Source organism: Parambassis ranga, chromosome 2 (genome assembly GCF_900634625.1).
Source record: "Parambassis ranga chromosome 2, fParRan2.1, whole genome shotgun sequence".
Taxonomy (NCBI): domain Eukaryota; kingdom Metazoa; phylum Chordata; class Actinopteri; family Ambassidae; genus Parambassis; species Parambassis ranga.
The window spans coordinates 37,370,492-37,383,736 of NC_041023.1; the positions used below are offsets into that span (position 1 = coordinate 37,370,492).

At 46.3% G+C, this 13,245-nt stretch overlaps 1 protein-coding gene across 1 annotated transcript; it reads left to right on the forward strand.

Moving 5' to 3' along the window:
- The first annotated feature begins 576 nt into the window (after positions 1-576).
- On the forward strand, positions 577-12,469 carry LOC114432516 (glycogenin-1-like). Its single transcript, XM_028400572.1, has 9 exons — positions 577-702; positions 872-1,010; positions 1,083-1,257; positions 4,394-4,556; positions 4,637-4,763; positions 4,872-5,046; positions 5,133-5,219; positions 8,610-8,741; positions 11,939-12,469. Exons 1-9 carry the CDS (start codon positions 645-647, stop codon positions 12,059-12,061), a joined length of 1,179 nt encoding a protein of 392 aa, XP_028256373.1. The 5' UTR covers positions 577-644; the 3' UTR covers positions 12,062-12,469.
- Positions 12,470-13,245: the final 776 nt, after the last annotated feature.

Below are 13,245 nucleotides of genomic sequence, written 5' to 3' on the forward strand. Positions count from 1 at the left end.
TTTTGTGTGTGTGTACAAGTTTTAATAAAGTTATGGTCTACAGGTCATTTGCTTTTAGTCATCATTTTTCATTCAATAATATAAACAAGGTAGATCTAAACGATGTTATGTTGTCAGAGAGGTGTGGTTACCATGGCAACCTATCCACATTTTTTTGCATTTTGTGTGCAAAGTTCAGACCGCAATTTAAATATCTGTACTTGATCCTCAGCTTCTATCTTTAAATATTCCTATGGGCATTTGCAAAAAATTCTGCACATGTCAGCGCAACTAGCAAGCCATGATTGACTCACGTGTAACCAGCAGTCACATGCCAAAAAATAAATAAATAAATCACTGATCCGCAGGGTTTAGTGCAATTTTCTTGCACCTAGTGTACTTTAGTAGTGGTCATGTTGGACGTGTGTTTGCCTCTCACATGAGGGGAAACAAAAAAAGGGGCATTTGAAGGTTGAGTCTGTTGCACAACAACTGGCAGATCTTGCTTTTTATTGGTTGAATGACCTGTTGAGCAACACTGGGCCTCAGCTCCACTATGTACACTTGAGTTTGAACACAAACAAAAAGAAAATCATGAAGTAGCATCACACACCCAGTCATCAGTTGCCTCCACCAGGACTGGACCCTTTAGACCTCCTGCGTGCATGTCTTCTGGTCCTCTTTGTGGATTAATAACCATGCTGGGAATGTCAAAAATGTCAGGTGGGTGGCTTTATTTAATATCACTGAGGTGGAGGTGCTTCTGAATCATAGGGTCTTGTTGTCAAGTGATGAAAGGGGGACAGAAATGTTGACCTTAGGTCTTGTAGAGACTGACAAACCCTGCACTGTTGGTGTGTAAACGCCCTAATCCTCCTTGTTCTGTCCTCAGCTGGTGAAGCCTTTGTGACGTTAGCCACCACAGACCCCTACTGTATGGGTGCCACAGTGGTGGCCAAAAGTCTGCGACGGCACGGGACGACTCGTCAAATCGTTGTCATGGTCACACCGAACATCTCTGAGCAGTCGACGTAGGAGATGGGGGGGGGGGGCTTTAAACTTAATAACATCACATCGGTCCATTGTTTGCATTCTCCTGGCAGGGTTTCCCTGGAAAAGGTGTTTGATGAGGTCATCACCGTGGACGTAATGGACAGCGAGGACCGCCTCCACCTTGCCTTGCTGGGACGCCCTGAGCTTGGCACCACATTCACTAAGATCCACTGTTGGACTCTGACCCAGTACAGCAAATGTGTCTTCCTGGATGCCGACACGCTTGTGAGTCCTCTGACTGGTCAATAGCTTATTGGCAAAATTGAACCCCTGTGTTTGCAACACATGCTACATCAGAGAGAACCGGATTGGTAGTGATGAACTCCTAACTCCAGTTCAAGCTTTGATCTATGCCAGAGGTTATCAACAATGTCAGAGTCAACATAACTGTGTTAGTTCATCTGTTGTCCAATGTCTCTGCACGGCTCAGTGATGTCAAACAGGTGAAGGTTCCAAATCTGCGAGCCAAGGTCATCGAAGTCCCAAACCACAGCTTGAATTTCTGGATTTGGGGTCAAATGGATGTGTAAACCAGAGTCGGGATCAAACATTCAGACCCAATTTGAAGCACAAATATAACCTCACCAGTAGTGTAGCAGGCGGGTGCTAACTTTAGCATTAGCTTAGGGGTTCCACCAATTCAATTCAATTCAGTTTTATTTATATAGTGCATATTACAATCAGAAATTGTCTCAAAGCGCTTCACAGGAACCCCCCCTAGGAGCACTGTGGCAAGGAAAAACTCCCTTTAAGAGGAAGAAACCTTGAGCAGGACCCGTCAGCTTAAGGGGGAACCAGTCCTGCTGCTAGTCAGAGAGGATGAAGGAGAGAGAGAGAGAGGAGAGAGAGAGAGAGAGAGAGAGAGGAGAGAGAGAGAGAGAGAGGAGCAAACATGATACAAACATGATACAGTACAGAGCAAACATGACAGCAAGATGAAAGTGATTATATTGTAATAGATATCTAAATATATCGTCATTCCATAAGTAGTAATAGTAATTTGATAGCAAAGATGAGCAGCAGGGGCTAATGAAGTCGATGAGCACAGGAGAGATCAGGGGCCGGACTGCAGGTCAGTATGCAGGTCTTGAGACCTGCAAAGAGAGAGAGTGAGAGCGAGGCACAAAACTACGAGGAAGACAGTAAACGCAGATTATGAGACGATATTACCAGTATGAGCCAGACTAAGGAGAGTAGAGGAGAGGTCAGAGGGTGAGGGGGAAACTGCTCAATGGGTCCTGTTTGTACCCCCCGACAAGGTAGTCCTAGAGAGAGGTCAGGGGCCAGACTGCAGGTCAGGTCAACACACTAGGTCTAAGGCTAACTGTACGCCTTACTAAACAGAAAAGTTTTATGTCTAGTCTTAAAGGTGGAGGCAGTGTCTGCCTCTCGGACCCAGATTGGTAACTGGTTTCATAATAGTGGTGCCTGATAGCTGAAAGCTTGTCCTCCCATTCTACTTTTATGAATCCTAGGAACTACAAGTAAACCTGCACTCAGAGATCTGAGTGTCCTATTAGGAACATATGGTACAATCAGGTCCTGCAGGTACAATGGAGCAAGTCCATGAAGAGCCTTGTTGGTTAGAAGAAGGATCCTGAAGTGTATTCTTGAGTCCACTGGGAGCCAGTGAAGAGACGCTAGAACAGGAGAGATATGATCCCTTTGGCTGCTTCCTGTCAGAACTCTAGCTGCTGCGTTCTGGATCAGCTGCAGACTGTTGATGGAGTAATGTGGACATCCTGACAATAAAGAGTTGCAGTAGTCCAGTCTTGAAGTGACAAAAGCATGGATGAGCTTTTCAGCATCACTCTGAAAGAGGATGCTCCTAATCTTTGTAATATTACGCAGGTGAAAGAAAGCGGTCTTGGAGACCTGCTTAATATGAGAGACAAACGACATGTCTTGGTCAAAGATGACTCCAAGGTTCCTCACAGTCGTAGTGGAGGCCAGAGTAATTCCATCCAGAGAGAAAGTATTATCTGATAAACTAGTTCTGAGATGTTTAGGTCCAAAAACAATGACCTCAGTCTTGTCTGAGTTTAATAGTAAAAAGTTGGAGGACATCCAGTCCCTTATGTCCTTTAGACACGCCTGTAGTCTGACTAGCGGCTCCGTTTCTTCAGGCTTCATGGATAAATACAGCTGGGTATCATCAGCATAACAATGAAACTTTATGCCGTGCTTCTGGATTATGTGTGTCTGTGAAACACCGTGATTAACCCTTGTACCTGTGGAAGAAACATTGTTAGCATGAACAAAGTGAAATCTGTCAGATAAATATGATTTAAACCAGCGCAGTGCTGTTCCTGTAATCCTGATCTCATGTTCTAAACTGTGTCGAAGGCAGCACTGAGATCCAGTAGAACAAGTACAGAGACGAGTCCACGGTCCGATGCCATGAAGAGGTCATTGGTGACTTTAAGCAGTGTTCTGTGCTGTGATGGGCTCTGAAACCAGACTGGAAAGCATCGAGCAGGTTGTTCCTATGCAGGTGGTCATTTAGCTGACTTGCAACAGCTCTTTCGAGTATTTTGGAGACAAAGGTGAGGTTAGAGATCGGTCTGTAGTTTCCTAAGACGTCCGGGTCCAGTGAAGGTTTTTTAAGTATCGGAATGATCACAGCAGTTTTAAAAGCCTGTGGTACATATCCTGTTTCCAGAGACAAGTTGATCTGTCCTAATATAGACTCTCCGATCAGAGGAATAGCATCCTTGAGGAGCCGTGATGGGATCAGATCCAGAAGACAGGTAGTAGGTTTAGACTTGCTGATGCTGGTGGTCAGCTCAGGGAGGCCGATGGGCACGAAGCAGTCCAGAGTTAGATCAGGATCCGCCAGAAGTGGCGGTGTATCCTCAGCGGTCACAGAGAGATTGTGGTTGATTTGTCCTCTAATAGTGGTGATTTTATCGGTAAAGAAGCTCATGAACTCTTCACTAGTAAGAGCTGCAGGGATGCGAGGCTCCACAGAGCTGTGGCTCTTTGTCAGTCTGGCTACAGCGTTAAAGAGAAAGCACGGGTTGTTCTTGTTTTCTTCTATTAGTGATGAATAGTAGGCTGTCCTAGCTTTGCGAAGGGCCTTCTTATACGTCAATAAACTGTCTCTCCAGGCCCTTTGGGAGTCATCTGATTTAGAGGACTGCCACATCCTCTCCATCCTTCGTGTAATCCGTTTCAGTGATCTGATATTTTAGTTGTACCACGGAGCTAGCCTCTTCTGATTTGTAGTTTTCTTCTTCTTCAGTGGAGCAATCCTGTTTAAGAGTGTAATGTGTCTGCAGTGTTGTTGACAAAGCGGTCCAGTTCTGCAGGAGTAATATTTAACCAAAACCACTGTGTTTACTACTCTGTCCCCTTTCAGGTGCTGTGCAACGTGGATGAGCTGTTCGAGAGAGACGAGCTGTCAGCAGCTCCGGATCCAGGCTGGCCCGACTGCTTTAACTCAGGTGTGTTCGTCTTCAGGCCGTCCCTACAGACCCACAAGAAGCTTGTGAATCTCGCCCTGCAGCATGGAAGCTTTGACGGTAACAGGAAGTCCAATTTAATCTACCGCTAAAACATTAGGAACATTTCTATTCTTACGTAAAGCCTCCTATGCTACTAGGAGGAGATCAGGGTCTGCTGAACTCCTTCTTCAGCAGCTGGCCGGTGGAAGACATCGCTAAACACCTACCGTTTGTCTACAACCTCAGTGCCAACTCGGTCTACACCTACCTCCCTGCTTTTAAACAGTGAGTACAACACCCTTAAACGTCCGTGGTTACCTTAGACAAGCATCATTGTTTGACTTCCTAGGATTATGGTTCAGTTTTCTCAGTGTTCCAGTTCTGTTTCCGCAGGTTTGGCCACAACGCAAAGATTGTTCACTTCCTAGGACCGGTTAAACCCTGGAGCTCACAGCGTTTGGACACCATGGAAGAGTTTGTGTCTCAGTGGTGGAAAGAATACCATAGTCACGCAGTGTTACCTGCTCCGATGACCCAACTTAGTCAAGACTGGGACAAACCAGAACAGGTACAAGGAACCACACACACATAACAATTAAGGCCTTAAGGCCTTGGTCTTGTCCCATGACTCAAAAATCTTCACATGATCTGCAGATCCAAGAAAACCTGGGCCGCTCCAATTCACTGCTCACACATTTTTCTCCACCATCCCAGAAACTACCTTCACGGTCCGAACCGCAGGTAAGAACCCAAAATATTGACCCATATATTCAATTATAGACCACCTATTTCCATGACACCGAGTTCACCGGATTAATTAAGATTAAGATTAAGAAACCTTTATTAGTCCCACAATGGGGAAATTGCATTTTTGCAACAGCAGATACAGACAGCAAAGGATAAGTTAAGAAAAGATATATATATTATAAAATAGACTACCAATAAAATATAGAATAGAATATAATCAAAAAACAGTTTACATATTAAGTTATTGCACAGGTGAGTGGAGGTAGAAGTGGTCTGTAAGAAAACTGTACATAGTGCATCAAAAAACTAAATAAATAATTTATTGTACACTGTGGTGTGTGAATATTGTACCTATCAGAAGTGTTTATTATACAGTCTGACAGTAACAGGAAGGAAAGACCTTCTGTATCTCTCCTTCACACATGAGGGTGGAGCAGTCTCCCACTGAAGCTGCTCTGCAGTGCTGACAGGGTGTCCTGCAGGGGGTGGGACTCATTGTCCAGCATGGATGTCAGTTTTGCCAGGACCCTCCTGTCACCCACCTCCTGCACTGAGTCCAGGGAGCTGCCCAGGACAGAGCTGGACTTCCTGATGACTCTGTCCAGCTTATTCCTCTCCCTCTCAGTGATGCTGCTGTTCCAGCAGACCACACCGTACAGAATGACTGATGCCACCACAGAGTCATAAAAGGTCTTCAGGAGTGCGCCTTTCACTCCAAAAGACCGCGGTCTCCTCAGCAGGTAGAGCCTGCTCTGGCCCTTCTTGTACGTGCATCTGTGTTGTGAGTCCCGTCCAGTTTGTTGTTGAGGTGAACACCCAGGTATTTGTAAGAGTCCACCTGCTCAATGTCCATTCCCTGGATGTTCACCGGTGAGGGGGGCAGAGTGTCGTCTGCGAAAGTCCACCACCATCTCCTTGGTTTTCCCTGCCTTGATCAGGAGGTGGTTTCGCTGACACCAGTCCACAAAGTGGACCATGCTGCAGCGGATCCATGGAGGAGCCCACTGTGGAGCGGAGGTGTCTCAGGACCAGTCTCTTCAGTGTCTTCATGAGGTGGGATGTCAGAGCCACTGGTCTGTAGCTGCTGAGGTCTTTGGGGTGCGGTGTTTTAGGCACTGGTACCACACAGGAGGTCTTCCAGAGCTGTGGTACCACCCCCAGCTTGAGGCTCAGATTGAAGACGTGCTCCATAACTCCACACAGCTGGTCTGCACAGGACTTAAGGAGCCTGGAGCTAATGGCATCTGGTCCAGCTGCCTTACTCGTCTTTGTCTTCCTGAGTTCTGTTCTCACCTCGTCTGCTGTGAAGGACAGGGGTGGGGGTGGGGGATGAGTGTCTCTGTGTGGGTGTGAAATGGTTTGATGTTGTGATAAGCTAAGAGTGTGGAGGGCTGTGGGAGAGGAACAAAGGTCAGGAGTCAGAGAGTAGAGGTGCGACTGCATGGGGGGAGGTGTGGGTGATTCATCAAACCTATTGAAGTGTAGGCTTAGGTCGTTGACCCACTTCTGATCCCCCTCAGCCTGTGAGTGGGGTGTATTGTAGCCAGAGATGGTTTTCAGGCTTCTCCACACCCCGCTGACGTTTTGCTGCTGCAGCTGCTCCTCCATCTTCTTCCTGTAGCTGGCTTTTCCCTCTCTGATCTTCCTCCTCAGCTCCCTCTATACAGCCCTCAGCTCATCCTTGTTCCTTGACCTGAAAGCTCTCTTCTTCTCCTTCAGGAGAGCTTTGATTTCAGGGTTAATCTAATCCACAGCTTGTTGTTGGAGAAACACCGTACCTTCTTGGAAGGAACGGTGTTCTCAACGCAGAAGTTAATATAGTCCGTTATGCAGTCCGTTATCGTGTTGATGTCCTCCCCATGTGGGTCATAAAGCTCTGTCCACACAGTGGTGTTGAAGCAGTACATGAGAGCAGCCTCACTCTCCTCGGTTCATCTCTTCACTCTGCGTGAGACCGCCGGTTGCCTGTGCACAACAGGAGTGTACACAGTCTGCAGATGGACTATGTTATGGTCAGCTCTTCCCAGGGGAGGGAGGGGGGATGCAGAATATGCCTCCTTGGTGTTGGCATAAAGCAAGTCCAGTGTTCTATTGTCTCTAGTGGAGCAGGTGACATACTGAGTGAATGTGGGCAGAACAGATGAGGGAGACGCGTGGTTAAAGTGTCCAGAGATGAGGAAGAGGGCCTGTGGGTGCTGTCTGCAGCCTGCTGGTGACTGAGAGCAGGGTGTCACAAGCTGTGTCCGCGTTAGCAGAGGGAGGGACGTACACCACCGTTACAATCACATGTGAGAACTCCCGTGGTAGATAAAAAGGCCTCATGCTAACTGCTAACAGTTCGATGTCCCTGTTGCACAGTTGTTCTTTAATAGTGCAGTGTCCCGATTTGCACCACCTCACATTCACATACACAGCCAGCCCCCCTCCTTTTCCCTTACCGCTGTCTGCCGTTCTGTCTGCCCGCAGCAGATGAAAGTTTTCCAGCAGAAGAGTAGAATCCGGGATGTTCGGTGTGAGCCAGGTCTCGGAGAACAGAAGGACGCTGCTCTCCCTGTACTCACGCTGATGCCGAGTTAGTGCCGCTAGCTCATCCATCTTGTTGGGAAGAGAACTCACATTTCCCATAGTGACGGTGGGGAGAGCCGGTCTGAAGCGTCTCTTCTTTTCCCGATGTTTCTTCCCGCACTGCAACCACGGCAGGTCTTCCGAACCAGTTCTGGGGGTATTTGGTGTCTGTCCTTGGGGAACACTACAGTGCTACGCAGCGCAATCAGCTGTTCCCTACTGTAAACAACGAGCACGTGAGCTGCTTCATGCATTGTTGCGCTGAATGGATCGTAAAAGCAGAAAAACAGCGAGAATCCTAATAAAAAAACTGCAGGGACACGGTACCATACTCTACAAGTGGGTAGAGAGAAGTTTTGTACAAAAATAAAAAGTGAAGAATAGCGAAAAATAGGAAAAAACGAGACAGTAGGCAGGAGCCGTTGCAAGCAGCAGCCGGTCTCCACCAGCGCCAGAAGAATGATCAGTGGTCTCTCCGGTCCAGTCCAAGTACTGCCTAAGTACTAATTTACTAATCAATCCATTAATTAGCTTAATGGGGGGATCTTATTAGCATAGCTGCTTGTGTTGACAATGCATCACAGTGATTATTGTGCCGGGTTACTAGGCAGTTCAAGTGCCTCTTGTTAGTCCTGTTAATTTATGAGCGTTTCTGCTTGACTGCATTTGACTCCAGCTGAATTAAGGGACACAGAACCAATTATCTGCCACTTCTTGTTGCCTTTCTATCGTACGTTTCATTTGTTTCAGCCGGATGTGTTTATACGAGCTTGTAAAATGAGGTTGTCAAACTGCACTCAATAACATTGCTGTGTGTAGTCCCACGCAGATTACAGCGCACCGTTGGTGGAACACTTTGAATCTTCTATAAGGACAGAAGATGAAGATCCACATGTGGGTACAGGAAGACAAGAGGACAGAGATGGAACTGCAGAAACCTGTACACCTCTGGTATGTTGATGTCCCCTTTTTGATTCTTCACGTCCGGCACCAGTTGGTGCTTGAATCTGGCAGGGACCTAGGATGCAAACCTTGATGGTGCACGACCTAGTCTGGCAATCATGTCATGGTTGAGGGCCCAGATGCAGATGAAGTCCACACCCAACACTCTGAGCACAATGAAGTCCAAGAAAAGAACCTGAATGAGGTGGACACTGTTCTTTCTGACTTTATAAGCAGACTGTAGGGGGTCTAGGTTCAAGAGAGACACGGCTGTGGGGTGCCACAGGGTGATGGATGACCACCTTAACTGTCCAATTCTAGGTTTGGGTCTGGGTTTGGCTTCTTTGACATAGGAGTCAAATTTTGAAGCACCAGTCCATAGTGAGACCTTTAGGGAAGACCTGAGTCTGCACTATTGGTTAATTGTGGACTCTGAGGCTGTGTCTCATTTCAGGGTCTGCATCCTTCTGAGTGCGCATTTTAAGGCCGCTTACGTCACAAAGCTGCGCGAAGGCTGTCCCAATTCGCCAAAAGTCGAAGGGTCCTTCAAATGCGTCCTCCAAATGCGTCCTCCTTTTGCCTGAATTTGGAGGACGCATCGCTACCATCCTTCGTGGCCTTAAATATCCCACAATGCTTTGCGGACCTACTTTTTGTCCAATAGTACGATGACGGACCAAGCGAGCGGCAGCGGCACCGGCAGGAGTGCCGAATTCACATTTAAATGTAAGTAAAGAGCAGTAGTTCGAGAGTTTTAAAATGCTAGTAGTGACAGTGGCATTAAAAAAATGAGTTTTATATTTACAAACATGACGTCCTGTTGATACGAGGCGCTAAAACTAAACGCTTTGATTGAATGTTTCTGGACTGTGTACTGTAGTATAGTATAAAGTATAGTTCACGTGAGGAGCAATATTATCGTTATTATATCAAACGGTCATTCTGCCTGTTGTCATTTTGTTGAAGGAGGAGCAGAGAGAAACAGAAGAAACCTGACAATTGATAACGGAGGAGATGAGGCTGGAGAGGGAGAGAGAGAGAGAGAGAGAGAGGGGGAGAGAGAGAGAGAGAGAGAGAGAGAGAGAGAGAGAGAGGAGAGAGAGGAGAGAGGGAGAGAGAGAGAGAGAGAGGGGGGAGAGAGAGAGGGAGAGAGAGAGAGAGAGAGAGAGAGAGAGAGAGAGAGAGGGGGAGAGAGGGAGAGCAGAGAAAGAGCGGACAGACCTCAGCTCATACAGAGGATGGTGGACAGCAGTGATTTTATGTTCTGTGTTATTTAAATGTTACTTATTAAATTAAAGGATGATATTAAATCGTTCTTGTCTCTGTGTTCTTAAACTCTTCTAACCTTGTTACATTATGTGTTTCATCACCTATTTATAATTTAAGTAAACTTTTGAACAACGTCTCAGTGACCACAGTAAATCATTTATTGTGTGTGTGTTGTGTTATGTACAATATTTACAAAGACACAGTTTGAACATTTCTAACTATTTACCAGTGGGCATTATGAAAATGTACAGTTTATTATTTATAAAAGATCAGCAGAAAATACTATTCACAAAGAACATATATATAAATGTTTGGCTGAGCAGGAGTCCTTGGTGCTTCTGGACTGGATGATGCCACGGTGAAGACCTTGGAGTCCTCTGGCTGTGAGTGGGACATCATCTGGGGGAGGGGGGTGTCTGTCTCCTCTGTCCACCACATCGTCCATCAGGGTTTGCAGAGCGGACGATCGGCGGCTGCCATGTTACTAAAGATGTTTTTAAAAAGGGCAAAAATAAAAATAATAACTTCAACAGAGCGGCTTCCAACGCAGCTTAAAATATGAAAAGCTATAAAATATGTATCCTCACCCTCCAGAGGTGATGATGGTCAGTACACCTCCTCCAGGACAGACAGCTGGTCCTGCCAGGGAGCCCCACTCTCCTCCACCCAGCAGTAATTCTCTGGTGCAGTGACAGACCTGATGCTTAATGACACATTAAAGCAGTGCTTTCAGGGTTATTTGCAGGGTTCGTACACATTTAGCTATTTATTTAAAGTATTAAAATTACAAACAGACCCTGTATAAAGTCTTACAATTGAATCAAATATAAATTACATTTAATCATATTTGTCTATCTACTGGTTATATATCTAGCGTTTGCTCAGTAACTGGTATATTAATTATGATCAATAATATGGTTAAACAGCAGCTTACCGTCACCTCCCCACTGCGCTCTCCCAGCCTGAAGAAAATGAGCCGTCACCGGTTTTGCTGCCGCTGGAGCCGCCTCTCCCCTTCCTCCAACAACAAATAAATATATTAAAATATTCCAAATGTCTAAATCCACACTGTTGTCCCGCTTGTTGTGTAGTCCGTGTTGTGTCGCTGTCGCTGCTTTTGTTTTTCCCGGGGCAAAATTTATGACGTCGCGCCACAATCAGGAAGTGCTTTGAAGGCCAGACCGTCCCATTTACCAACGGTGGAGGATCCTCCGGAGGATCCTCAGGAGGACGCGGCCTCCTGAGACCGCGTAGGCTGCGTCCTCCGAAGGATGCAGACCCTGAATTGGGACACAGCCACAATTAGCCTAACGTAGGTGCGAGCCCTACAACGGACCCCACGTCCATTAAGAGCTGCAATGGGCTCCAGCGCCCCCTCACAACCTGCCGTGGGGTTCCACAGTGTGATGGTTGACCACTTTAACTGTCCAACTCTAGGTTTGTAAGCAAGGGGGTCCAGATGGCAGAAGTACTTAAGCCAGACTGGGTTTTGTCTTCTTTGAAGCACCAGTCCCACCATAGTGGGACCTCCAGGGAACTCCTGAGTCTGCACTGGCGACCTATCCAGGATGTACCCCACGTCTTGCCCATAGAGAGCTACAATGGGCTCCCTGACAACCCTGTCCTGTTTCCAGGCAACAAAAGCGACTCATCACTATGGCAACCAATAAAAAAAAGAGAATAGTTTTGCAGTTTTACCCTAAAAGAAGCCACATAAGGGGTCAGAAGACCATGAGGAGGACTAAATTCACTACAATGGCTGCACAGACAGGGTTCATGTTCATACAGAAATCAAAGCTTAATGTAGCCAGTATGAAATGATGAAACAGCCTGTAAGTCACATAAACTGAGCTTTAAAAGAATAATAAAAACCATTATATTGCAAATGTATGAGCACAAAATTCTTTGTCTGACTTATTTCTTTACAACAAAAAAAGGCAGTGGACCCAGAGACGGAACAACTGGAGCACCGCAGGAAGTGGGAACTCGGACAGGCTGACTACCTGGGCAGAGATGCCTACGAAAACATCCAGAGGATGCTGGACTGCTTCCTGGACTAGAAGACCCACATTCTGATTTGCGTTTATACCTTAATACTGAAAATACTCGACCTACCACCTGCTGTCATTGTTTACAAACTCCCATTTACTTTTTACAGCTTCTATTACCTGGTTGCAAATCATGATTAAATAGCTTAAATGCAGAAATTGTCTTTTTTTTTCCTCGGCTGGACACAAGCCAATCACAGCTTCCTATTTGTGCTGAGATGTGCAGAATTTTTTGTTTTTAGCTAAACATTTTTTTAGTGCATGCAATTTTAAATATATCGGATAATTAATGCTCACGTTTGTCTCTCAACATTATTAATAGTGCATTCGAGTACAGTTATTATATATTGAATGTTGTTTCTTTCTATGATAAACAGTGTATTTTTTCCCTGTTTGAAGCACTGACGCATCAAACTTTCTGCATCATATATTAATAATATATATATATTGTTATGAGACAATAAATACTGGATCCAAATGCAGGTCTCAGAAGGTGTTCAGGTTTATTCAAAGAACAAAATACAACCACTAGGGCGAAAAGGTCTCTCTGGAGTAAATGGAAAACAACCACAAGGGCGAAAGTCTTTGAGGAAACAGAAAAAACCCACAACGGTGAGAATCGTTGAAGGCGCTCTGAAGACTGCAGCGGAAGACTGTAAGAGACCAAGGCTGAGGCTGCTAGGAGGCAGAAGAAAAGGGTAAGTACATGCGGATGGTGCATCAAAAGTTCAGGAAGGAGATTGGGCTGATTACCGCGATGTGAACTAAAGAACTGACGAGGAAGGCACGTAAGTGAGGTCCTTAAATAGGCGGGGAACTTAATGCAGATGGGGAACAGGTGAGACCAATCAGCCCAGTACTCCGCCCAGAGGAAGCTGCACCCAGAACAGAGCATCTGAAAGAAAAGCAAAGGCAAAAACAAAAAGCACAACAACCAGGAGACCAACAGAGGGTGCTCATGCGTCTCACCACAGTACCCTCCCTTCAACGGACGCCTCCTGGCAGTCCCCCAGGCTTGTCAGGGTGGAGACAGTGGAATTCCTGAACCAACGAAGGATCATAGATGGCGGATCTGGGGACCCAGGAGCATTCCTCAGGGCCGTAGCCTTCCCAATCCACCAGATACTGTAAGCCCCTGCCTCGGCGGCGCACATCCAAAAGCCTCCGGACCGTGTAGGTGGGGACGCCATCGATGA

Bases quoted from the DNA above. Each gene is read 5' to 3' on its own strand.
- LOC114432516 (XM_028400572.1), top strand. From the start codon at position 645: ATGTCTTCTGGTCCTCTTTGTGGATTAATAACCATGCTGGGAATGTCA. The intron at 4,557-4,636 runs GTAACAGGAAGT...CTATGCTACTAG, and splicing joins GCAGCATGGAAGCTTTGACG to GAGGAGATCAGGGTCTGCTG. The intron at 5,047-5,132 runs GTACAAGGAACC...CATGATCTGCAG, and splicing joins ACTGGGACAAACCAGAACAG to ATCCAAGAAAACCTGGGCCG.